Below are 27,908 nucleotides of genomic sequence, written 5' to 3' on the forward strand. Positions count from 1 at the left end.
AGCTCTGCAAATGAGGAGTCAGCACAAACAAAGTGTATCAGCCCAGGCAAGAAGCTGAAGCATGACTGCACTAAACAAATCACAGTGGAATCAGCAACTGGCAAAGTAATTGGCGTTATTACAGCTGATGGAAAATTTCTGATGCCGCCCATGTTCGCTTTCGAAACACAGCTCAGACATTTAATTGGCTCAGCTCACATCTAGATGATTGCTCTTTTTGTCCTTCTGGAGTGTATCAAGCCTGTAGCTGCAGACAGAAACTTTTGGATGTGCCTGCCTGGCTCTGTCTATCAGCTGTGAGATGGGGAATGAAGTTTTGCACAAACCAAGGAAGGCAAGGGAAATATGGAGAAGAATGGGGCTCACCTAAATTCAATCTTTTTGTTACCCTAGTTCTTTTTAAGTTCACTCTGGCACTGCCAGGTAGTTCTGTGCTTGTAGCACCTAAGATACTGTGAGTTAAAAGCAGGGGTAAAAACTGCATGTGTTGATGTCAGCAAAGGGTGGGATTGGTGCTTTAGTCGCATAATAGGTAAAGTTGTTCTCTCTGTCACATAGAAATGTTCCTGTGAGCTCCCTCTGGCTTATCAATCACACCATTTCATGGAATCACAGGACAGATTTTGTTGAAAGGGACCTTCAAAACCATCTCATTTCTACCCTTCTGCCATGGGCAGGGGCACCTTCCACTAGATCAGGCAGGTCAGAGCACCGTCCACCCTGGCCTTGGACAGTGCCAGGGATGGCAGGAAAATGCCAATAATGGCTGAGTGTCTGCACTCAGAAAGCTCTTCTCCCTCAGCTTGCTGGACTCTCTTGCCAAACTGTCCTCATGCTGTGAAACACTGTCCAGAAAACCAAATCTTCCCTGCGGGTCAGCCCTGCATGGACAGGGAAATTTCAGCCAGAGGCATCCTAGTTTTCCCCAGTGTTTCATAAGTTTTCCCCAGTGTTTCATAAAAGCCTCACAAAATCATGAACCTGTAGGCAGCAGCCAGCATCTAAAGATATATGAAACTGGGGAGTGGTGCTTTTTTTAAATGTTAATTTGCAAAAGCAGCTTGGCTTGGTGCTGAGTCACAGATTCCTCCACTCCCTAGGCCTAATCTTGGCCAATGGATCTGCCCATTAGAGGACAACCAAGTCTAGGAATATCTTGGCCAGAAAAATATGTCTGTAGTGTGGACAGGGCTGTGGAGGAAGGATGCAATTGCCCACTTCCCTTCTTTTCTCTGGGAGTGTGTTGAGAGCTGCATGACCACAGGCTGCCTTTGTGGACAGTGCCAGGGGGACAGTGGCTCTGCAGCCCTGTGGGAGGATGGTTCCTCATTTACCAGGGAATTATTTCTGAGTTCTCCCTGGAAGCAGAGGGAATATTTCTGAACTCACTTGGTTGATCCACCAAGGATATAACCCATTTAGCTCTTTTCCAAGGAGGAGGAAGACCAGAGAGGCTCATTTGTGTGACGGTGTTCACAGGGGTTCTTGGATGAGGGAAGAGACGAGGATCTGACTCCATGTTTCATAAGCCTTGATTTATTACTTTATTATATATATTACATTAAAACTATACTAAAAGAATAGAAGGAAGGATTTCCCCAGAAGGCTAGCTAAGAATAGAATAGCAAAGAATGATAACAAAGGTTTGTGACTTGGCTCTCTGTCTGAGTCATCTGACTGTGATTGGCCATTAATTAGAAACAACCAACATGAGCCAATCACAGAATCCACCTATTGTATTCCACAGCAGCAGATAACCATTGTTTACATTTTGTTCCTGAGGCCTCTCAGCTTCTCAGGAGGAAAACTCTTCAGGAAAGGATTTTCCATAAAAGATGTCTGAGACACCTTTGTCACATCTCCTCTCATTGTAAATCAAAAGCAGTGCCATGCTAGGAGACTCCCAATGCCAAAGGGAGAGGACATTTGGAAGCATGGTTCCCAGAGATTTTGGGAGCTGCTTGACACCAGTTTTCCTGTTTTTCTTGAAAAGGAAAGAACCCTTACTTCAAAATGATGTGGCATGTGATAACAAAGAACGAGCCAGAGGATTTGAAGGGACACAATGGCTCTTCAACAGCAAATGTGGTTGTACCAAGGTGTGGCTCCTCAAAGCCTGCAGTAAGGCCACCTGTAATACAGCAAACCAATTTGGGAATGCCATGGGTTCCCAATTCAAAGCCCATGGCATTCCCAAATGGGTGTGTGAGGTGAAACTCAAGACGTCCCAAAGAAGGATGTCATTAGGACTAAATCCTTGCCCCAGGACTTTCAGGAAGCACAGAAGCACAGAGTTGAGGAATTGGACAATTTTAAGCAAGGTGCTTAATTGTGCTTCTCCTCCTGCCAAAAAATTGGCTAATTATGTGACCTACTGCCACAATTAGATTTTGCAGGGACTTCCAGTTTTGCCCCATAGCTTTGGGTGGATGCTGCTGACAGACACCAACACAGGAGCTGGTGAGTCCTACAGAGAGAGCCTCAGCAGAAGAATGAACCCAAACTGCTCTAGAAGCAGATTTGAGACCAGGAGAAAACAAACAGGAAGCACAGAGGAGGTCAGCTGTTTGTTTCTCCATGCCAAACAGGACTTAGAGAAAATCCCACTAGAAAGGGCTGACTGACAATGGCCAGTGACAAAAATGGAAGGAAAACACAGGCAGTCTCATGTTATTTGCTTTATCTACCAAATGGAATATTTTTTCCTCTAGTTACTGCTTCAGAATTCCTGACTCTGAAGAAGAGTCTGGAGATGAGAAATCCAGCACCACAGGAAGCCAAATGAGAGATGGCCATTGTCTTCATCAAAGTTTGGTGCAAGCCTTTTGTTCACATCCTGTGTGACACTCTCTACTCATGGGGAAATCTCCCAGTGGGAGATGCAATGTACTCCTGGGATTTAGAAATTCAAGGTCTGTTCTGCCCTGTGGCCACAACTGAATCACCTCACTCAGGTTGTTTTCTCCCCTGTTTTCTGAAACAGGAGTAAAGTTATGCTCTTCTTACTGAGACACTGAAAGTTATGTGTGAAAAGCATGGCTTCAAAACAAAGTATTGTCAATTAAAGCAAAATGAAGGTGTACAAAAAAAAAAAAAAAAAAAAAACCCAAAAACAAGGTAATGTGTATGCCATTAAAATCCTGACACCAGATGCCAGAAGTGGGTTGAATTTGCTGAGGTACTCCTGCTGTTCCTTTTCAGCAGGCATGGGGAAATACTGCTTTGCAGATAAACATTGTAATGTTGTGAATGTCCAGAATTTAATGAAGTCCATTATAACAGATGAAAATGAAGCTTTCATTAGTTTATGAATGCCTTATTCATTTTAGTTTTGGGCTTGGTTTTGTTGTTTTTTTTGTTTTTTTTAATTGAGAAAGAATGTTTTTCCTAAGCAAGTGCCAAGTGAGAGGGTAAACATCTCCTGCTCTTACACCTTCATCTCCTCCTCAGGGCTGTCCCTCCTGCAAGGAAAAGGCTCTCATCACATCAGCCTTGCCCACAGCCCTGCTGCAAACCTCTCCCAGCGAGATGCACCCAAGCCCAGCAACAGCTGGCCACAGCTGGCTGTGCCAATGGGCCCTGCAGAGCCTTTTCCTCTCCTGCCTGCCTCTGCAGGGCTTTTAACTCCCATCTTCACCTTTTATTGTCACACATGCTTGGGGACAAGAGCAATAATATATTTGCTTTATGGCGCTCTGGCCGTGACAGGGATTTTATGGACTGCCACAATATAATCTTCATAACTGTTACTGCCATGGTGCTGATTAAAGGGGTCACACTGGCACGGGGGAATCTGTAATGTCTTTATTTGTTCACAGGAAGGATACACCAGGAGTTCAAGTTTCTCTCTTCAGCTTTGGACTCTTGGTGCTTTGATCCTGATCACCTTTGAGAATAAAAGGGGAATTTAGCTCTTAAATGTGGTTTTGTCACTGGTGTCTCAGTTAACACCATCCATAAAAGGAGCATTTTCTTTGTTACGCAGGACAAGGCTGAGACCACAGACTTGAAATAGGAGTAGAATGATAAAAACTGTATCTTTTTAGCTAAAAAGGGACAATCATTAACCATGTAAATAAATGAGTGACTATCAAGTTCTAGTAACACAGTCCATTCTGCTGCTCATTCATGAAGAGGAGCAAAGAAAAAATGTTTCAAGGCTTCAGAAAGGTTTTTTTTTTACTTTTTTTGGTTGGATAATTACACATCCTGGTATATCAGCACTACAGACACCTGCTGACAGTATGATTGCAAAACAGGACATTCTTGAGGCTGCAAGAAAACAGGCACAAAAAAGAGAATCCTGTTATCAAGAAAAATATCTGAAGACTGTGGGTCTGAGTGTGTGTTTTTTTTCTCTGACTTCTAAAAGCGTCACATCCTCAAATTCAAACAAGCAGATGGCTGCCAGAAACACTCTGAAACCAGCAAGCTGCTTGCCTTGGACACATTATTTTGGTATCTTGCCCCCTTGACTCTCTCATGGATTTTTTATTTAATTTGGGTTTGATCCAAGGTGATTGGAGAGGATTTTAAAGTCATTGATGACCTCTGAACTTCAAGGATGGCATTTTGGGCCATTTTGTCTTAAAGAAGAGATGAGGGAAGAAATGGCCATACATTCACCATCCAGTGGGAGCAAAAAAATACAATAATATAACTTGTGGTTTCAGTCACAGCTGAAGTAAGCTGCTGAGGCTGTACAGAGAAGAAGTGATAGTGGTAGAGGCAGAAATGTTTTGAAAGCTTGCAATCATGGCATTAACTCTTCTTGCTGGCACTACTCATCTACAGATGATGACAACTTCAGCCCTGCCTCCATGTTCTTCCAGGGAAGCAACCCTAAATCACACCTGCTCCTGGCTGAGTGTCTGAGTTTCAGTTTCTTGCCTCAGAAAGAGTGCAGAAATGTAATCTTTGATATGAAGTCGGGTCTCAGGAATTGCCAGTAGATAAAGAGCCTTGCATTCATTTTCCCTGCAACTCTGACTGCTCCTCAATCCTGACCTTGGTTGCTCCCAGTAAGAGATAATACAAATCTCATTCCTCATGTAGACTTCCCAAGATGTTGTCTTGAGCTTCATCTCACAGGTGCTAAATGGCTTTTCATGCAGGAGATAAGCTGGAACTCTCTGATGAAGGATAAGGCTGATGAATTTGCTCCTGGTGGGCCAGGGGACGATGTGGGTAAAGGTGACCCGGGAGGGAGAGCTGAGCTGGTAGCACAGCGGGTCAGGATGACACTGAGCCATGATCAGGCCACCACCTCAAGGAGAGGAGCAAGGCACTGCAGAGGGTACAGTTTCTTCTGTTGCCCTCTTTCTAAGTTGTGTTAAAGTTTTCCTTTTTCCTCCCTCACCCTGTCAGGGTTTCTCATGGACTCCTTCCAGCCATCTGTAGCTTGTGCTTCTACACTTCCACCAACGTCCTGCACATTTACCCAGCTAGGCGACATGGTGTGACCATTCCCTCTCAAATTTCCTACTTCACCCACTTATCCTGACCAAGATTATGCTTTGCTCATATCTGGGTTTCTTATTTCCCATCATTCTTATTGAAGGACAGGCCCTTATTAAAAAAATGGGAGCATCATCTAATGCAGCTGCTGCTCAAACATGAGGGGCCAGAACTACAGCATTCCTTTATGAAGACATCAGTGACAACTAATTCTGGTGCCACATAGATAAAATACTGGTTTAATTTATCCAGATCTAGTAAAATCTGAAAAGAGCTTATAAGAAATCATGCCTATACCTCAGTTAATGAAATTCTGGGCTGCTTCTGGGAAGGCTGACAATTGTAAAGCCAGTCTGCCAAACTTTCATTCACAGTTTCATTGCAAAGTCATTACAGATATGACAAAACCTGCCAAACTCACAGAGGTGTGTGTGAACACACATGTGAGAATGGGGAGCACCCATTTTCTCTCTCCCAAGGCAACCTGGCAGCTCAGAGGGGAGAGGAGAACAAGGAACAGATGCTCTTGGTGCTGCCAGCAATACTCAATGTTGCAGGACCTTTTTTTCCCCACCTGAGAACCTGACTCTGAAATCACCTCTTCAAGAAAACCGTAGGAGCTTTCACTACTGATGTTGATCCCAGTGCAGGGAGAGGGCTCAGGACAGCCATCCATGGACATCTCATCCTTCCCAAAGCACCACAGAATGGTCTGAGTGGAAAGGGACATAAAGATCATTTATTCCAGCCCCCCAACACAGGCAGGCTCACCTCCCACTAGAACAGGGTGCTCTAAGCCTTCTCCAACCTGAGAGCACTTCCAGGGATCCAGGGGCAGCCACAGCTTCTCTGAGCACCCTGTGCCAGGGCCTCACCACCCTCAAAGCCAAGAATTCCTTCGCAATATCCCAAAATCTGTGCCTGCCCCCTGGCAGTGGGAGCCATTCCCTGTGTGCTGTCCCTCCATGCCTTGTCCAAAGTCCCTCTCCAGCCCTCATGGAGCCCCTTTAGGCACAGTAAAGGGTTCTAAGATCCAGGACACTGATTTTTTTGGCCAGCCAGGCTGTTGGCTGTGCCCTTAGAGATGAACACTAGCATTGATGCAAGTTGTTTTCACCGGTGCTCTTTGCATCTGGTTTGCTGCACCGAGAAACCACAGAAGGTTGAAATAAAAATATATGCACCCTATCTGCTGGTCAGCTGTGCCCTGATCCCCCTGCGTTTATATTTGTGTTCGTTGTGACACAGGGAATGAGGGTGAGCATCAAACATTATTCCCTGGGGAATAGCGATTTTCAAGCGGTTACTCTGCAGGTAGAACGCAGGGTGCTGGCAAGTGATGCCTGCAAAATTTGATGCCTTGATTTCTGTTGTGTAGATCAATATTAATAGCAATATTATATTTCCAGAGCTGGCAGAACTATTGATTATTTGGCATGTAGCAGTTCATTTATACTTGAGAGCAAACTGGGACGCTGAAACAACAAATGTGCAGCTGTTAACAAGCAACACAGGACATTGAGTTTCAGTGACACAACTGGGATATCACTTCCTTTGTCTAAAATGGAACATCTTTAACATGTCAAAAGTATAATTTACTTATCTGACTTACTGCCATACCTGGGGAAAATACCTTTTCCCCCTGAAACCTGCAGATTAAGGTCACATTTCCAAATATGTGTTAATGCAATCAATAATTTCATCCCCACTGTGACCAAACACTTGAGGTATCCTTGAAGGGAAAATGTTTTGTTTTATATGTTTAAACAAGTATTAAATTAGATCGCCTTGTGCATGAGAAGATTTCAATGAAAGAAAAGATAATGAAGCATTATACTGTGGTTGCAGGAGCTGAGCCAGAGTTATTTCTTTTCAATGAGGTTTTTAACTCAGTGGGAAAAAAAAATAAATACCTGTATTTATATATGTGTGTAAATATATTTTGATAGGGTGAACTCAAAATAAAACTTTCTATATCAAACAAAGGGTTTACCTAATAATATATACATAATGCTGTATCCTTCCATGAGCTTCTTTATTATGTATAAGTCTATAATTGTCTCCTAGGGACACATTTAACTATCAAACTGTTGAAAGCAAATTATACAGAACACCTATCTTATAGCTGAAACTTATTGAAAGGATCCCCCTCATGGTAAGGGAGAAAAATAATTAAAAATAATGGGTGACATTCCTTGTTGCAAGAAAGAGCACCTCAATAACTTAATAATATTTTTACATGGGCTTGAAGAGGCTGGGGAGGTGACTAGTAAATATGCAGGAAATGCACTATACATTGCCTTTTGGGGGGTACTATAGCCTTTCCTCTGCCATCAGCATGTCAAACCCCGCAGGCTTAGCTGCCTTAGCAACTGTCCACAATTTGGGCAGGTCAGGATCAAGGGAGGCTGAACCAGCTCCTGCTGGTGGCTCCCCTCTCCCAGTGCTGACAAACGGAGTTTGGAGTGAAGGAGTCCAATTTCCCAGCTGGGCCTGAGCCTCTCCAGCCAGTAGCAATTAAATGTGCCCAGAAATATCCCCAGGCGTGGAGGCCAACTGGCACAGAGGGGTTTGTACCTCTGCTCACAGCCCTGTCTTGACTTTCCTAGCCCAGGAGCTAAATGCAAACAGCTCACAGGGATGAACCCTGATCCATGCTTAAGGATGATTTAGGAGCTTGCTAGTTGGACCAAAAGTGTGCTGAGAACTGGTTTAGTACTTTGAGTGTACCCAGTGACATTCCCATGAATGTCCGCAGATACTGTTTAACTTGCTTAAGTTATTGTTATGACATATTTCTTTTCCAGATCAAGAGTACTTCTTTCCAGCCGGAAAAAGGGAATTGTATGGCTGTAAATTTGGTTATGACAATAATCCTTCTGCTGGTTCGTGAAATCACTCTTACTCAATAGGACGCGTGTTTACTGCTGTCTGCAATCTAAGAATCCTTGCAAGGAACCAGATGTGGTGTGTTTAAAGGGAAAAAAATGGTCATGAGTGGACAGATGAACTTCATAAACAAATCACTGTCCTCCTTATCCCACTGCACATCACTGACATCTGCCTTATACTGCTTTTTCAAAGTTTGCTACTTTAAATTTCTTACCCCTAGAAAAGCATCCCAGCCCAAGTACTTGCCATGTGCTCTAACTGTGCTGCATTGGTGTGCTGGTTTTGTCTGGGGCAGGGGCATTTTCTTCCCAGGGGCTGTCACAGGGCTGTGTTTGGGTTTGTGCTGAGCACAGGGTGGGTGACACAGAGCTGTTTCTGTCATTGCTGAGCAGGGCCTGCACAGAGCCAAGGCCTTTGCTGCTTTTTGCACTGCCAGCCTGGGGAGGGCATGGGGGTGATCGAGAGTTTGGGAGGTGACACGGCCAGGACAGGTGACCCCAAGTGACCAAAGGGATGCTCCAGACCGTGTGACATCGTGCTCAGTGTGCAAAGGGAGGGAAGGAGGAGGAAGGGGAAATGTTCGGAGTGATGGTGATTGTTTTCCCAAGCCACTGTTACATGTGGTGGGTTCTGGCTCTCTGGAGGTGACTGAACTCCCACCTGCCCATGGCAAGCAGGGAATTAATTCCCCTTTTTGCTCTGCTGGTGTGCAAGGCTTTTATTTTCCCTATTAAGGTGTCTTTATCTCAACTGATGAGTTTTCCAGCTTTTACCCTTCCAGCTCTCTCCCTGATCCTGCTGGTGAATCTGAGTGAATGAGGGACTATGAGGGGCCTGTTGGGGTTAAACCATGAAAACTGGGATACTATTAGATGTCCCACAGCAACTTTCTGTCCTGACCTGCAAGAAGAAGAGCAATTCTGTTTTCATGGATTTCTCTGAGCCACAAGAAGACAAATGCAAGCTCTTTTACTTTGAGGAGAATTGATTTTATCAAGCCAGGGCCATCTGGCAGAAGGCAGAGCAGGATTAATGCAATCCCAAAACAAGAGGGAAGATCTTGGTGCTATGTCACCCAAATCTTGTCAGCCTCCTACACCCCACAGGGACTCAAGGCAGAGCAGGGAGGCAGAGGAAATTGTTCATGCCTACATTCTCTCCACCACACACACCCCAAAGCCTTCCCAGTGACAAAGTTTCAAAGCTGCCATCACAAACCCTTATAGCAACTGTTCAGAGTAGCACAGCCCTTTGAATGGTTTAGCTCATGATGCTTCTAACAATCACCTGTGCAGCAAAATACTTAGTTTCTGCAGACAGAGCTTGGAAGGGAGCTCCCAGCTCCTGTGGGCTGGCTGTATCTCAGCAGTGGCACTTCCTCTGTGGGCAGAACCAAGGCTGCTACCCACCTTTTGCAGCTTTTTGCCTGTTTTTCCCAAGGAAAAGAAGGTGCAGACCTGTGCCAGGAGTTGGTGCCACATCCCAGCTCCCCTTTGGACGCCTTTGTGGCCCTGGAAGAGGCAGCTAAAAAGCTCCATGTGGGCTCACAGCCTGGATGTTTCACAGTGGCTTCCTGGCTGGGGAAGCAGTAATGCCAGGAGGATGGCAGATTCCTTCATGCCAGTAGATCCTAATGCCTTGTGATCCTGTCATCCCGTGCAAAAGGCAGGAGGAGTGGGAAGCCCAGCAGGCACCTGATTGAAGAGGCTGGGGGAGATGAGATGAGAGGAGACAGTGTCCTGCTGTGAGCTTCTCCCACCTCCATAACCTCCTTATTTTCAAAGAGTTTCCACTCCTCTGTGGCAGCTATTGTTCCCCATGCCTGGTGCATCATCATCCCTGCTACACTGATGGTTTGGGATTCTCACACTGCCAGCCCTTCCTCCTCCCGACACTGAAATGAGCATCTTGCTTGGCTTCTGGAGGAAAAAAAATGAGTGTAACTTGGGCACCCCTGTGCTAGCAATGTACAGGATGATGCTGCATAGCCCATAACCAGCATGGTCTGCCTGGGCATATAATCATGCTCAGAAAGGCCCAAAGGCATTCCACACCCGCCTGTCTGCCCCTTTTCCTTCCAAAAGTCACCACAGCACCTGGGTCAGGCTTTGGCACTACTGCTGTTGATGTGTAGAGTCAGCAGTGAAAAAGGGATTTTTTCTGTTTGATTTTAAGGAGGCTGCAGATTCCTCTTGGCCATTAAGATGAAAAGGGGGCTAATTCGAAGCTGGAGCCAAGTTTGAGGAGTATTTCTGCACAGGCAGGTAAGAGAAAGTAAAAGTCATTCTTTGCTCTGGTTGGCCCTGTAAAATGAGAAATACTATCAGGGCTGTGCATTTTTTGAAACCTGAATTATTTCTTTTTTCCTTGGTAGGGTTGAAATAGATTCAAGCACCACTGTTATTATCTCTAAAATGACAGAGACATTTTCATGTGAGTTTCCCTTCACAGTCTGATATCCATATTCACCATGTGCATTCCTTTGATTCGGGAACTGCAGCTCCCCTGTGGTCCAAGGACTCGAGGTTCATTTTGTGTTGTTCTTTCTGCCAAAATGTGGTTATTACAGATGGAAAAAAATCACAAGGTCACCCACAGCCTTGATAGAAACAGGAGGGTAGGAGAATATTAGGAAGAAACTATTAGCTCTAATATCCAGCTGCATTTGGCAAACCTGAGCATATTTGGATTGTCTGTACCAGCATTTCACTCCCCTGCTTCCAAATGATTCACCCTGGCTCCAGTGATTAACCACCTGAATACACCCAAGAAGGATATTCACAGAAAAGATCTCATGATGAAAATGCTATTCCTGGCCTTCTTTCCATCACATCATAATCTGTCCACTAATATGGCTTGAGATCTCAGCTGATCAAAAGGTCATAAGATGCTACTGCTAAGTATCACTCTGTCTCTGCTCAGCCAAAGGCATTTTTACTCCATTCAACAGGCAGAGGAATGTAATAGCAAAGCCTTCAAATCTGTTTGTATAATAGATGAAGTCTTCTCTTTATGGCATTATTCATCCTTCAGGGAATGACACCTGATAAATAAACCTCTAGTTCCCAGTGAATTTAAATAAAACAAAGGCAAATCATATATCCCTGTGCACTGTAAATATACAACTGCACATAACATAAGAATTCCCAGTCGTCCACCATCTCTTTGCTAAAAAAGCTATAAAATGCTGACCATCCTCAGATTCTGCCAAAATCAAGGGAGCCTAAATCTCTGAGTAAATTACAAAAAGCATGGTAATAACAGAGGAAGGACTTAAAGATACATAACTCATTCAGTTTAATGGAATGATAAAACTTGCACCTTTTTGTCTTTGTGCTAGTAAAAACCAGAAAGGTAAGAAAGGGGGGTTAGCAGCACATCAACAGCAATAATGGAGTGAAAATAGGGGGAAATCTAATAAATGGGTCAACATGTTTCCCAGGGAATAACACCGGGGGGGCTGGGACGGATAAAATACTGAACCACATCCTACTCAACACCATGACTTGGCCCAGCTGGTCACCGTTGCACTGGAGGCAACTGGTCCATGTGATGCCAGTCATTGCCTCCAGGAGCAACTGCAGCCACTTCTGTGGCCACCCTGCTTCCAGTTCTCTGTCAATCCTGCTTCCAGTTCTCTGGCCAGCCTCCTGCTCCCAGTTCTCTGGCCATCCTGCTTCCAGTTCTCTCAGCACAGGCAGGAATCCCTGCCCAGAACTGCAGGGACACAGGGCACCACTGCCAAGAGCCACCTGCCACCTGAAGCCTGGGTCTGCAGAGGCATCCCCTGTGAGCAGCACCATTGGGAAACTGCTTTGTGTTTCCAGCACACCTGGAGTGTTGTCACAAACAAATTAAAGCCCTCAGCATTTCCCAGATTATCCGCCCACCCTCTGGCTTTCCAGAGCCTCTAGACCAGGACCAACAGACAGCTTGTTTAAGTGCACCTGGCAGTCGTTTTGCTCCTCTCCATGCTTTCAAAGCTGAGAGCCATCAAAGATTAGGAGGAAAAATCATGACTGTTTTTCCCTAAGAAGCAGAACTGGTAATAGGCTTCAGGAAAAATCCTTCTAAATGCAAGTGATAAGTGTAGACTGCGTGAAGGCTGACAGGTCTGATTATAATTATCACTGCGAGGGGACTGGCACTAACCTCCCTTCTGGAAGGCAGTGACAATTCCTGGAAGGGAACATGCAAGGGAATTATCATAAACAAAATCGTTGCAAGTAGAGTTGTCTTTCTCTGGGAAACTAAACAAGATCCAGATTTGGGGGTGAAAGAAAAAAACCAAAACCCAAGCCTTAAGAATTTATTAAAGTTAATCTTGATAGAAAATGACAATCATGCATTTAAGTTTTTCTGACTTCAGAATGATGGGAGCAAAAGAATCAAGTGGGACACGTGAAGTGTAAGATGAAGTCATGCATGCAAGAGGTGTTTGGAAATAAAGAATATATTCTAAAAGTACACTTGAAGAACATAAAATGTATTTAAACATGGAGTCCCAAGGAGGCTGTTGGTTCAGACTGAGCTAAATATTCAAAACTAAGAAAAAAATCCAAGCCACCTTGCACAAACCTTTCCCCCTTCCTCACATCCTAGCAAGAAGAAAGCCAAACAAAACCAATAAAAATCTCTTCTGATTGCTTCTATCCATATACATCCTTCCTTTGCATCTACAGGTTAACTGAAATACAACAGCATCAGCTTTCAGCAGGGTTGTGAGGCAGATAGGATAGGGAGTATTCCCTCAAGATCACCCTGTCCTGACCTTTCTGCTTTCTTTGATGGCATTCCATTTTTCTTGGTCTGCATTTTCTTTTTTTTTGGCATTTTTTGACTCCATTTCCATTGAAACCTTGGAAACAGAGAAGCTTGGGCAATCTGGACTGAAAGTACCACAGCTTTTTCTTTTGGAAAACAGGGAAACAGATATTATCTTAATAGGGGCTGTGGCTGCACAGGAGATGAAGAGAAGAGCCTCAGAGTCAAAAGCAGTTCTAAGAGTTTCATTCTCATTATACCTCAATGGAGTGGAGCAAATAAATTGTGCAAGGAGACATATGGAAGCTCAGTACACAAATGGCCTATTTAAGGCTCTTACTTCCTAATTAGGTCCTGGTGTCAGGAGGTTGGGAACAATTATTCACACATAGATCATTTGGATATGATACAAACTGTTCTAAAACCCAAACCATCATAATGGCCTGCATTAAAAGAAACCCAAATTAACGTTTTAGACTCATTTGCTTGGTGCTTGGACTACCAGTTTCTGTGATACACATAGCTAAATAGCTAAATTTCGTGTCCAACATTGCAAAATTGTGTTTGGAAAGAGAAAAGGATAAAACAAAAACCATCACAGCCATATCCCCTTGTTCTTACCTTGTTCACAGATTTCGTCACTGGACTCTGCACAGGGAACCCACACTCTCTTCCCAAATTCTTCATCTGACTCTGTGATGTTTCCCAAAGCAAAGAGAAAGAAAGAAAACCTTGATTGTGGGGGTGACTGTGTAGAAAATGGTCACAAACATCCAGAGTCTTGCTTTGCCCTTTTGATTTCCCCACACGTTTCAGTATGACCACCACCACCACTTGCCATCTGGGCAGTGCTGGGGTCCCCCCTTGGTCCAGCAGTGTTCTGTAAGGCCCCCCAAGCTTCCCCTCACCCCACACAGATGTGTAAATTTCCCCTCCCAAGTGTCCCTTGTGAGCATGTTGGCACGACAGAGCCTCCCCCATCAGCCGTGGGGCACACAATGAGCCCTGGAGTCAGGGAGGGATGCTGTGGATTCCTCTGACAACCTTGGGAAGAGGGCAGGGAAGTGTCACAAGAAGCCAACCCGCCTGGTTTGTATAAGAGTTAAAGCAGGGAGCTGAAGCCAAGGATTACCACATTGCAAAACCATTTAAAACAGAGTAAGTGCTTGTGATTCTACAGCGTGACCACAGCAAACCTTCTCTGCTCTGTGCTTTGGTACTTCTGGTAAGAAAATGAGGTCTTCCTCTCCTTCCTCCCCTCCCTCCTCCTCTCCTCTTTGTCCACCTCTCCAGCCCTTCACACAAAGGTGAAATATTTCACATTTTCACCTGTGGTGATGCAGATCAGACTGTTTGCTTTGCCTTTCTTTGCTTTTCACTGATTTTGCCAAAGGCATCCTTTTAAGCATCAGTCTGTGCAAAGATAATAGGTGACACAATTCCCTGTAACTGGAATCAGCAACAAATCAGCCATCTGCCACTCCAGGGGTCTGAGATTAACCCAGCCACTGGACCGTGACTGCAGAGCATTTGCACATTTAGATTACAGAAATGTGAAGTTACAGGTCCAAAAAAAAAAAAAAAAAAAAGACATGGAGTGGGGAAGGTGTGGAGAGAAGGAGTGGAAGAGCCCTTTAGACTGACCCTTCCAGGCAGAAGTCAACCCATAACAACTCCAAGTAGACAATGTTTCTCATTATAAAATGCTAAAAGGATGAAGGATTTGAAGGAAGCAACTTGAGACACATTAGACATCATGCTTCTGGAGAAAATATCCAAAACCACTTATTTTAGGCAGGGAGAAATGAAGACAAAAACACTACATCTGCCTTGTCAAGGCCTTCCCTCCTTGGGAAGTATGACCAAGCTGCCCAGATGGCTGACTTGACCACTTGGAAAGAACAAGATTAGCAATTTTTGCTCCAAGATGGACAAGATGCATTCCACAAGCTCCCCTATGGTCAAGATTTCAAGAAATGAAAGAGGTCTGCCTACTGAAATAACAAGGTTTGTGAAGATCTCTTAATTTGCTGCTCCCAGTTCTCCTTGAATAACAAACACCATTTTGCTGCTGTGCACACATGGATGCTGTCACTCCACATTAATACTTGCCCATGTCTTTGGGAGCCTCTCCATAAATCTGTTGGGAATTGTTATTTCATAACTGAAGTATTTGAACACTGAAGAAGCTTAAATCAGCAGTCAACACAAGCTGGCTCCAGATCTAAAGGCATGAGCAGTGGTCTGTGCAGTGCATGGCGGGTCAGGATGAGAACCAGGGTCTCCCCAGGTCGTGTTGATAGGCTTCACCCACCACTCTCTCCTGCACAGATCCCTGAGATTCCCATCCTCAGAGATCTCAGGTTAAAAAGAGGAATTTCTGCCCAGAGGAACAGCCAGAAGTGTCAGCAAGAACATCTGGAAAATTCTGGAACATCTCACCTACAAGGAAGGACTGAAGCATTGTAATAGTTCAGTCTGGAGGAGAGAGGATTCCAGGGAGATGCTGAGCATCTGCCCACATCTGAAATGGCTCCAGGAGAGCTGGAGAGGAACTTGGCACGAGGACATGAAGGGTCAGGACAAGGGGGAATGGCTTCACACTGCCAGAGGGCAGGGACAGGTGGGATTTTGGGAAGGAATTCTCGGCTGGGAGGTTGGGGAGGTCCTGGTAAAGTTTTTTCCAGAGAAGCTGTGGCTGCTGCTGGATCCCTGGAAGGCTGGATAGGGCTTGGAGCAGCCTGGTGTAGTAGGAGGTGTCCCTGCCCATGGCAGGGGGTGGAACTGCATCAGCTTTAAGGTTCATTCCAAACCTTAAACCATGCAAGGATTGTGTGATTCTGTGAAATTCATGCAAGGCTGCATGGCGTGTGCCCTGGGTGGGGAAGGTATTTCAACCAGCTTAACTCATGGCATCCAAAGGGACAACTGAAAACCAGACAGCATGCACACTTGTTTACAGAAAACCCATGTGTTTTATGCATGTACTTTATTCAGAGAAAACTGGTAGGATTGGGTGGAAGGTACAAGAACACACTCCAGGTTCTTTGGCCACCCCTCTTGTGGATATTTCCATGGTGAAGAAACCAAGGTTTCCTGGGCCAAGCACCGCACACCCTGCAGTCACAACAAAGGCAAAGAGCAAGAAGGAATGGCAGCACCTTCTCTGCACAAGCCCAAGTTGAACTGCAGCAAATACAGGGTACAGAGCACAGCTGAGAGGTGAGGAAGAGCAAGGGAGCAGCTGCTCTGTTCCTCCTACTCCATACAAAATCTGCTGGCATCAAGTTAGAAATGAGTGCCACTCCCAGCAGTGATAATTTGGGACAGAGAATTTGATGCTCCGCAGAGGAAGGACTATTGATCTGTGAGGAGCTGTGAGAAGAGGCTGAGGGGAGCATGCTAGACAACACCTTTAAGTCTGCCTGAACTCCCCCCTGTTTATCACAGCATCTCCAAAAGCCTTTCCTGGGCAGGGGTAGGTGCTCCCAAACCAGGCCTGCGTGTCTGAGACCAAAGGTGAGGTTTGAAGTGGTTTGAATGTGTACTAGGGCATGGTTTTCAGGTGAGAAAGAGATCACAGGGATCATCCCATGCCTGAGACTACAAAATGGGCCAAGCTAACAACCCAATAATCCACAAGCTTCTGAGATGCAGCAAGCTAATGAGGCTCTGCCCGTGCTTTGGAAAGGTCTCCTTGAACTTGACCTGCTGACTATGTGAGGGCTAAAACTGCTGTTCTAACAGGACCTAGACCTGTTTTCAAAACCAGACACTGGGGTTTTCCCTTTTTCCAGTCCCTACTTTCTGTAATGACAACCTAAAACTTTAAATATAAATTCCAGAACGATCCGAAAAGCAACATCTGTGCAGCAGGAAGGGGGGGAGTAATATTTTTGGATTTAACTTCATATACTGAACTACTACAAAGTTATAATTTTTTAAATTATAAAAAAAAAATTAAAAATTAAAATTAAAAAAAGAATTTTTTAAAATTTAAAAATTCAAATTAAAAAAAAGAAAAAAAATTTAAAAAGGAAAAATCAAAACCCTATTAAAAGGAGGTGGTTTGGAGTTTTTGTTACCTGTGAATGGAAAAGAAAGGGGATGAGCAAAAAAACCTTCCCTTTCAGACAGAAATCACCACACAACTCCATCAACCAGCATCACAAAACGATGCAGTTTCAGCCTTACATGTTTGTTTGTTTGTTTGTTTGTTTTATCCAGGCAGGTTTTTGCAGGAAAGGGGCTTTTTCTGCAGCCCAAACAGCGCCGCTGCATCAACCAGGATCTGAGCTGAGCCGCCTGGAAGTTACTTCATCTCCCAGCAAATGAGAAACGGAGGGAAACACCGACGCAGGCGACGCTGCACCTTGCAGCAGAGACTCCTGTGTCCTACAAGTCACCTTGCATCGAGATACAGTGAGGAGGAGGAGGAGGAGGATGACAGCGACTAGCAGGGGAAGGGCAACAGGAAAACAGTAAGAAAACTCCCTGAGAGTCTTCTTTTCCTCCTTAAGGGGGGGAAAAATATTAAAAAAATTAAAAAAAAAAAATTAAATCACACCCTGATAGAGAGATGGAAGGAGGGGATGAGACCCTTTACACTCCAAGTCGCCAGCAAAGATGCTCTCCCTTTCCCAGAGCTCCTAAACATCACTGGGGGTGGTGGTGGGGGAGAAAAGGGTCACATTAAAAAGGCGAAGGGGAGGCAGGGGAGGAGGGAGGACCCTCCTGAGCCCGGCCATTCTCAGCCATTCTCATTCCCGACACGTTTTCGCTGCTCTCCAGCGCAGCCCAGCCTCGCAGTATTAGCGTGGCGCAGAGTGCCATTTTCGAGCGCCGCAGCTCCTTCTTGGCACCGGTTCAGCTTTTTGTCTCGCCTCCTCCTCCTCCTCCTCCAGCGAGCGCCCAGCGGAGGGAGGCGGAAAGAAAGGAGGGGAATAAAGCCCTGATGCTTCTCTGCCGGGCTCTCCGCAGCACCCCAGCCCTGCCCGAGCCGCCCCATGCCTTCCCAGCCCACACAAATCTCCTCGGCAGCCTCCTGCCCCCTTTTCATCGCTCTCCCTTCTTTACACCCCTAAGCGTGGCAACCTTCCACGCTGCCCTTCTCCTCCATCCCCATCCCTCCCAGCTCCTTCCCTCGCACGATGATCCATCCCATCCATCCAGGAGGGATGGATCACCGTGCACGCTTGCCCATGCTGCCCTGGCATCGCCCCGGAGCGGCGCCGGGTCCAGCTCGCTGTGCTGGCACTCACACAGAGGTGTGGCAGGGCAGGAGATGCTCTGCATCCCTCAGAGCACAACCCTGAGCTGGGCAGGGAGTCCCTGCTCCTCCTCCTATCCAGGCAGGAAAGCAGAGGCCGGACTACAAGGGAGAGACGCGCTGAATTTTTTTAAGCAGCCCAAACACGGCACTGAGTGCGTCCACCAGCAACTTCTCAGCCTGCTGTGCTGGCAACCAGCGGCGGGTTCCAGCCTGGCACCAGCTTTGGTTTGTTTTTCTCTCCTCTTAAACGCCATCCTCCCAAATATTTATTCCTTTTTTTTTTTTTTTTTCCTCCTAAGATTTTGGTTTTTGTTTTGTGTTTTTTTTCCACCCCTATTTCCTTCTTAGCTTTTCCATAGAGACAGGCCTTGTCCACAGCTTACCGCCTTCCCTCTGGTGACAGGACCTGAGGGGCAGCATGAAGCACGTCAGGGAAGGTGCAGGATGGATATTGGGAGGTGGGTTTCTTCCCCAGAGGATGGTCAGGCACCCCAGGGCACTCGAGGCACCAATGCTGCCAGAGCATTTGGACAACACTCTGAGGTGCATGGTGGATTCTTGGAGCTGGACTCTATAACCCTTGGGAGTCACCACCAACTCTGATTCCATTATTCTGGGAATTCTATTCCATAATTCCTCCCATTCCCAGCCCCAAATCCAAAGCAGCCCGTGTGGAAGGGGCACCGAAGGAAGCAATACATGATGTAATACTCAATGGACCAAGAACAGGGAAAAAAAAAAAAAAAAACAACTCTCATATGTACACACAAGAAGAATATTCTCTTCTCTGACGAGGAGGAGATGCCCTAAAATTGCACAGCACAGCCAGTGGGCTGCCAGGATGTGCTAACCCCAGCCCCCTCCTCAAAGGAGGGAGGAGTCAATTTTTGTTGGAAGGCAGAGAATGAGGCAAAATGCATGTTCTCCATGGAAAGGACCTGGGAGAGCCAGCTTCCATCCAGTGATGTGACTTGACTCCTATTAAACCAGAGCTTCAGACACTGACATATGCATGGCAGAGATAAAGTGCTATCAAATACACCTTGTCTGGTGCCTGGAGGAAAGAGATTTAGAGGAAAAAAATATAATAATGCTGATTCTGGGGATGGCTTGGGAAGGACATGGAGGGAGGAGGAGAGATGTGCTGAGGATTTTATCATGGAGGCTATGGGTGTATTATTCTGTCTAGAGACCCAGGGTAGGGGACAGCCCCATAAACAGCCACTGGTGTCCCTGGAGTTTTCATGGGACTGCCTGGATGGCTTTGTCCAGGGAGAAACATCAGGACTCCTTAGTAAACACAGGACCCAGAGGATGCTGAAGCAGATGGGCATTCCCTCCTGGAGGCAAATCCCTCAGGAGACCCAGAAGAAGTGCCAAAAAGAAGGCTGGCTCTTGCTGAGCATGCTCAGGGAATAGCAAAACAACTGGTTTGATGTGGGGCTGCAGAGCAGAGCAGGGGGCAGGCAGCATGCTCAGGGTGGCACAGACAGAAAAGCAGTGTCCTGAGCAGCTGAGCCTAAAATGTGTCTTGGCAACATCTTGCCTGGCTGTGGATGGAGCAGAAATGGTGGGCTGGATTTTGCCCAGCTGAGCCTGGCTTTTGCCTCCCTGGCCTGCAGGGACAGCACAGGAGGGGAGCAGGGGGCTGGGGACACCTCTCTAGCTCCAGGAGCCACGTGGAGGAGATGCTCCTCTGGTCCTCTTCTGCCAGCTGCTGAGTGAGGAGCAGCTGATGGGCAGGTGCTGAAGTGGACTTGAGATAAGCAGAAGGCCCTGCCATGACTGTGCTCACTGAGGGGTGTGTGAGTTTGAGGATTTAAACCCAGCCTTTAGGAGCACCTCCACCACTGGGATGCATACCCTGTGTAGGGTCCCTGTTGGAGCTTCTCCAGGCCACCACAGCACAGCTGGATGTGGTGTGGAGTGTTATCCAGGTAGGGACAGCAAATGCCCTCTTCTGAGCTGTGGTTTTACTGTCCCAAGCTCTTTGCATAGGGATATCATCCAGTACTGGCCAGTGTCTGCTTCCAAAGCCAGCCAGTGACCATCTCAGTGCTCTCTCCCATGGGGTTCACACGTCTGTTTTCTCTGTTTGCTGTTATTGAGGTTTATTAGGGCAGATTTCTGCCCTTCCCTCTAGCCCTTATTTCTAAGTGCTGGCATTTGGAAAGGCAGAGGGGGCTCCTCACATGTGTCCATGGCAAAGAAGGCCCTGACACCTCAGCTGGAGTCATCTGCAGAGAAACACCCCTGCCTGCAGGTACCATTGAAGTGACTCCCAGAGAGAGGCACTCTCAGATCCTTTGAGTCAAAAGGTGCTATAAATAAAAGATATTACAGGCTAGCAAGTTCTCGGTTGCAAACTGGAGTGGGAAGGAATATTTTAGCATCCTTTTTCTGAGCGCATTAACTCTTGGCAAACACGATCGCTCAGGTCTTTCACAGCTGAAAACTTCACACCCTGAGCAGCATGTCGAGTCCACACGCTCCATTTCCATTTTCTGCAGCTCTGAAATCCACGCTGCCCCAGTGCAGTATCACCCCCTGAGTGCAGAGAGCACCCAAATATTGCATCGCTCCGGGGGTCGTGACGCTGAATATACACTCCATGATCATCTTCCCAGGAAAAACAGCCTAAGCTCACAACAGAGGGTGCCTAAAGATTTTTATCAGCTGGTTTCTGATGCTTCCCCTTTCCAGGGTGAGCAAGCACTTTGTATCAATCTGGCTTGCTTTAGTGCAGTGACCCAGGGCTGTGCTCTGCTGCTGAAAGTTCAGGTCCCAGCTGCGGGGCCAAACTCTTGCTGACACTGTGCTGATTTCTCTGCCTCTGTCACCCATGCTGCCCGGGAGGGGGAGGAGATGTTGGATTTTTCCAGACAAGGGAAAAAAAAAATAGGAAACAATCGTGCAAAATGCAGAGATGTGGCAAAGGAGAAGGGGGAGAAAAACAGTCCTGGTGTGTGCAATGAGGCTGAGGAGAGGAAATTCTTTGGGCAGCACGGGGCACTTTGATCACGTTCTTTCTCTTCACGGAGCAGAAAATCTTGGCCAAGAGGCAATTAAATTGTTACAGGCAAAGAAAAGCTTTTAGGGTGCCTTGAAGAACTTGTGTGTGTGAGCAACAGCACAGAGAGATGCAGAGGAGGAAATCTGTATTAATGACTACAAAAGTTTGGGTGGTTTGTTTTGGATAAAGATCCCCACATGCAGACTCTTATCTAAAGCCCTCAGTCTTCAGAGCAGGGCTAGAAGTCTCTTAATAACACACTCTTCTTGCATGACTTCCAGTATCTCTGAAAGCCATTGTCCGTGCCAAAAATACAACAAAACCAGCTTGCCTTCTTCTTATTTTGTGCAGTGTTTTGGCTCATCTGCCTCTGGTTCCAAGAAAAAAAAGCTTATAAAAAAGTTTTTAATTTAAGAGGGCTGAACTGTGCTACTTTAATTTCAAGCCATCCTTGTTCTCATGACTGCACGAGTACACGGGAAATAAAGAAAAAAATCTTCTGTGATTCTGTGGAAAACTTTCAGTGGACAATCCCTTAAAATCAGCAGACAAAGAAGCTAGTTTTCCTAAGAAAAGACTACCAGCCTTGAGTTCTCCCACTTTAAGCAGAGTACTTATCTGTAAACTGGCTGTTCTGCCATTAAATAACAGAACATTAAATCAAGCATTCCTGGTTCAAATGAGCCTGTTAGTCAAGGGTGGTTATTAGCCATGAAATACTATTGAATCAATAAACCAAAAAAAAATAAAAAGGACTTTGAAGAGACTCTTATTTCCCCACTCAATCTACAGTAGCCCTGATTTGACAGAGAAGGGTGAAAGAAAGCAGTCTGAACATGATCCGGTGCCCTCCAGTTTTCAGAAACCCAGGTGTGGCTGAGGCAAATTAGCCTGGTGCTGCTGGAATGAATGCTGAATGGGGCTGTTTTGATGGAGTCCTCTGGACAGACAGGGCTGGGTTTGACCTCTGGCTGGATTTACACCAGGGTATCCGAGTTAATGCTGCTCTGTGTCTAGGGCAGGTGGAAATCAGGCCAGTGTGCTGTTAAGGATGTTGGCAGATATCCTGCTCTCCTGAGCCATTCACCTCAGGAAGGTTTAAAGCCCATGGATTCACCTCACAGTGCAGTGGAGGTTTTGTTGTTAAAGACCAGATGATGCTCTTTCCAAATGATTTCTTCTTGTCTTTTTCTCTGCCTTCCCTATTATTTATTAAACACTCAAGCAAAGATCTTCAGCTCACCTGAGTGGTTTGGAGACCAAGACTCATGTTTCTAGCTGGTCCAAACAAGGAAAACTTAAATCCAGGTCAACAGAAACAATGAACAGAGTCAGAGGTAAAGCTGTGACCAAGATTTTAAACCACAGAGGCTTCCAAAACAAGGACACAGCCTTTAGACAGCACAGGACATAGAGGCTAACTATTTTCTCACTGAAGATGATGGCACTTCTTGTGGGTGACCAAGACAGGTGCATGAGGCCCAAATTCCCATTCATGTCCCCATATGTGAATGGGGAGCAGCTCCATCACCTGTCACATGCTGTGCTCTTCGTAAAATCTTAGTAAAATCTGCCCACTGTGTCCTGCTGAATGCTGCAGGATGCTGATTTTTTCCCCCCCCCCAAAGCTTGGCTCTTGTGCAGCTTCTTAGTTTACACAGTGGGAGAGAAACTTGGCTTTTTCTCGGCTTTAAAGTAAAAAAATCTGGACTCTAGAAAGAGCTCTGAAATTTGCCCCTGAGCTTTTCAGAAAAAAAAAAAGTGACCCAATCAATCCAGTGATTACACCATTCTCTGGCCTGTGACTAACACATGGGCTGGTGTTTACTTGCAGGCAGTGCTGGCAGGAGCTGGGGGTTCCCATTGACTCGTGCTGTTTAGTGCTCCCCGAGGAGCAGGGGCCGTGCTCACAGGTGCTCGGCTTATCTGCCAAAACGGGCTGTAAATCACAGCAGAGCAAGAGAGGGCTGCAAAAATGCTCGTCTGCAGGAGCCGCCATTGGAAAGGGATGCTGGCCACGCTCATTTTGCAGGTTTCCTCCCCTAAGTCTCTGTGCGCTCACACTGCACCGCAGGGATCGGGTCCCAGGTTGGAAATCCAAGGAGCACGCCAATAATTTGGCAGGGGTTACACACAGGGTGAATTTGTCCCTGATCTCCGTTACTGGTTCAAAATCAGGAATTCTCATAGCTTTTTTTGGACAGATGGCTTGTCCTACTACTTCTTGTGTTAGATTTCCCACTGAGGCTGAAAGCAAATCCACATTCAAGCTGAAAGTAAACAACCTGTGAATTCAAAAGGCATTAACTCAAACTGCCAAAGCATTTGCTGCGTATGCTGCAGATGTCAAACAGGCAGTTTCCCACAGCCCTGAGCCTAGGCACATAGCTAAGTTACACAGAAAAACCTTCCACCCGGCCCAAAAAATCCATCCTGTGCAAAACTCGCTCTCCTTGCTGGCATTTCAAGGGCTGGAGCCTCAGCTGGAATGAATTAATGTAGCTGCTCTGATTTGAAAAGAGCTATGCCAATTTATACCAGATGAGGATTTCACCCTTTGGAGGCCAAGTGGGAAATGGTTATCCACTACTTTTTTAACAGTGTGGTTTGAGGCAGAAAAACATAAAATGTGGTGTTTCTTAAGGAGTAAAAGAGCACTAAGTAAGTTTCTTTCCATTACAGTGAATCACTTTTGAAGGAACATTTTAGGGGTGATGGTTCTAAAAAATCAGGCTTTGCAGAAAAATGCATATAAATAACATAACTTACAAGTACAAACAGCACAACTTAGCCAACTTACTCCTATTCCTGATACCTTCCAAAATGCCAACAAAAAGTTAAGTAGGAACCCAAGCATGATATTGCTGTGGCATTGCAGGAAATTTAAAAAGTGGGAAGAACTAAATAAAATGGTTTGGTTTTCCTGCCAGGGCTGTATGAAGAGGGCAAACCCCCCCCTTGAAACTAAACCATACAAACAAAAAATATCCACCCATATCCTTTGAAATGCTCTAAACTTTGGAACCATAATGCTCTCCTTGGCCACAAAGAGGTGCAAGGTTGTTTTTCTGACATATTTTGGTTTAAATTGAACAGCACAATTGAAGCCACATTCTGTAAAGCAAGACTCATTCCATTTAAAGCAATGGAACCTCATGGTGCATATTCAGGAGTGATTACTTGAATTAAGCCTTTGATTTATTCTTTACCATAGGAGGCCCCTCTTGCAGACTCCTATTTTCCCCAAAGTAAACAGGGGGTCAAATATTACACCAATATAAATGAATGGAGATTTATCAGATGATAGTAATGCAAAATCAAACTTCAAACTGTTTAATTTACAACCACTGGACTGATTCAGCTTACCAGAGAATTCAGCACCTCTTTCCTCCAACCATCTTTATTTTCACTTTGCAGTTCAGCATAAACTGGCAATTAGTAATACTTTGCCTGTTTATAGAGCCTTACATCTGAGGATCTAGAAACACTTTGTAAACACTAATGAATTAAGCTTCTTAACACCCCCTGTGAGACAGATACTGCTGTCTCATTTGCACAGCTCGGAGAAGTGCAGGTTTGCTGAGGGCTGGAGCCAGCCAGAGCACCAGAGCTGGGAAACCACTGCAGGCCCTGAGCCTCACCTTCAGCCAAACACCACAAGGCTTTCCATGGATGTGGGGATGGGCCTGGCATCCTCACCTTCAGCTAAACACCACAAGGCTTTCCATGGATGTGGGGGTGGGCCTGGCATCCTCACCTTCAGCTAAACATCACCAGGCTTTCCATGGATGTGGGGGTGGGCCTGGCATCCTCACCTTCAGCCAAACACCACAAGGCTTTCCATGGATGTGGGGATGGGCCTGGCATCCTCACCTTCAGCCAAACACCACCAGGCTTTCCATGGATGTGGGGATGGGCCTGGCATCCTCACCTTTAGCCAAACACCACAAGGCTTTCCATGGATGTGGGGATGGGCCTGGCATCCTCACCTTCAGCTAAACATCACCAGGCTTTCCATGGATGTGGGGGTGGGCCTGGCATCGTCACCTTCAGCCAAACACCACCAGGCTTTCCATGGACGTGGGGATGGGCCTGGCATCCTCACCTTCAGCTAAACATCACCAGGCTTTCCATGGATGTGAGGACGGGCCTGGCATCCTCACCTTCAGTCAAACCTCACCAGGCTTTCCATGGATGTGGGGGTGGGCCTGGCATCCTCACCTTCAGCCAAACCTCACCAGGCTTTCCATGGATGTGGGGGTGGGCCTGGCATCCTCACCTTCAGCTAAACATCACCAGGCTTTCCATGGATGTGGGGATGGGCCTGGCATCCTCACCTTCAGTCAAACACCACAAGGCTTTCCATGGATGTGGGGGTGGGCCTGGCATCCTCACCTTCAGCCAAACACCACAAGGCTTTCCATGGACGTGGGGATGGGCCTGGCATCTTCACCTTCAGCCAAACACCACCAGGCTTTCCATGGATGTGGGGATGGGCCTGGCAGCTTCAGGAGCTCATCCTGGAGCTGCCAGCGTGCCCTGGTGTCTGTCAGACTGGAAAAACAGAGGGTTGGACTTCCACCCACAAAGAGATCTTAAGACCCATTTAGAGGAGCACCATGAAAACGCCATCTGTCCTCTCCTGAAACAGCCATTCACACTTATGATCCTCTGATGTGTAAACAGGGGAAAAAGTTGGGATTTTATTTGTCTTCACCCAGTTTTTAATAACAACACTGACCCTGGTCTTATTATTAAAACCCAAAGCAATACAGAAGTCCAGGAGGATTCTTCCCCTTTCCTTTTCATTTTTCATTGCCCATATATTTTTCTCATTTAAGGGTAAGATAAAATATCCAAGCTTGCTGTCCAGTCATGCTGACAAGAGGAACTTAAAGGATTTTTAAAGAATGCCTGAAGGTTTTACTTCCAACACTATCAGGACTATTTAGATCCTAGGAAAGCCTTAGGACAAGATAGGCATTGGTGAGATGAAATTCTTGGTTTTTTGGGTTTTTTTTTCCCAAAGCACAGTCTCATTTATTGAACAGCAGCTAATGTCTGGTACCCATTTAAAGCATTTTCCACATGGCCCTTCTCCAAATGCATGGCAATTGCACAATTTCCATGATGATTCTTCTGTGTAAAAATGCACACCTTCCCCTCTTTTCAATTTGTCATTGAGTCAGTCAGCCTATTTATTTTTGAAGTTTTTCCCCTTTAATAGTGCACTTAGAAAAGCTTAATACAAACATTGACCAATTCATTGCTGTCACAAAAAGAAAAGCCTTAGAAGTAATTCATCTAAACAGGAGTCAAGAGCAAGAGTCTCTTATTTAGAAATCAGTCAATAAGAAACTGTGTTATGGAAGCTATTTTAAAGGGAACAAATTTTTTGCATTTTTTTCTTAAACACATCTTTTCTTCCACAGATTGAAACCAAGGAGAATAGCAAATAAAATATTTGGGTTTGCTTTCAAAATTTGTTCATGACCTTAAATCCCAGGAATGGGAACAGACAGGCATTTGACATATTCAGTGTGTTGATTTGTGAACTACTGGCAGATTGCTGTTTGCCTAAGAAAACGTGTTTGAAATTCTTTTCTAAAAACTCTTCTTGATCTTTTCCCAGTTCACGGGCTGTTAAATGTCTGCATGACACGGCGCTGTTTGTCTCCTGAACAGAAGGACATTACAATCTCTGGAAGCAGGTTTTCAGTGGGAATATTAAAGGCACTGTTGAGGAATATTCTCCAGTATTTACAGCCTCCACAAACAGTACTGCGTGCAAACATGTTTGCTGGAATATTTGTCAAGAGCAAACATGACAGAATGGTGGGAGAAAGTGTACAAAGTCTAACCAAGCTTATAAAAACCCAACAGCTAATGAATACTCGTGGAAAATGTCTTATGGCATTTCCTCAGTGATGGATGCCTATTAGGAAAGCCTATAAAGCTCAAACCATTTTGCTGCCTACATTCTCCTGTACTCCAGAAGTGAAAGATGCTTCCATGACTCTCTTTGTCATCTTCTGATGTTTTGTCATCCTGCATCCATTACTCTGCTGGATGCAGGAGCGTTTTCTAAATAACTTTTTGAGGCTATCAAATGGACAGAGGCCCAGAAACCCATTTTACATAAGCATCTTGGTGTCTCAAAGCTCTCTGCTGTCTCTGAGAAAATTAAAAAAAACCAAATACCAACAGATGAAGATGTATGTAGATTGGCCAATATACTTCACTGAGCCATAATGTATCACCACAGTGTTACATGGCACTATGGATCCTCTGTTTAGGCCTCTTCCTTCAGTGACAAATCTGCTTTTGCATTGGATCTTTTGTTGTAAACAACTCAGTAGATACCCAAACAAACATAGCAGACTCATGGCTCAACAGCACACGGCCAGGGAGGGAGGCAGATTTGAAAGGAAAGGTTTGGAATTGGTGGATTATGGACCCAACTGAGCCAAGACAGTGCCATGCAGGTAAGTGGGCACTCATGGCTGAGAA

The 27,908-nt window shown here is 45.7% G+C and overlaps 1 protein-coding gene across 3 annotated transcripts in view; it reads right to left on the minus strand.

Moving 5' to 3' along the window:
• SETBP1 (SET binding protein 1) overlaps positions 1 to 27,908 on the minus strand; it is a 271,338-nt gene that overhangs the window by 132,629 nt on the left and 110,801 nt on the right. For all 3 annotated transcript variants that reach the window (XM_063181025.1, XM_063181022.1, XM_063181024.1), the window contains one exon: positions 13,735 to 13,806. In XM_063181025.1, the coding sequence (XP_063037095.1) occupies positions 13,735 to 13,806 (72 nt within the window). The remainder of the gene's footprint in view (positions 1 to 13,734; positions 13,807 to 27,908) is intronic.

The sequence above is a fragment of the Melospiza melodia genome, chromosome Z (genome assembly GCF_035770615.1).
Source record: "Melospiza melodia melodia isolate bMelMel2 chromosome Z, bMelMel2.pri, whole genome shotgun sequence".
NCBI classification, from domain to species: Eukaryota; Metazoa; Chordata; class Aves; order Passeriformes; family Passerellidae; genus Melospiza; species Melospiza melodia.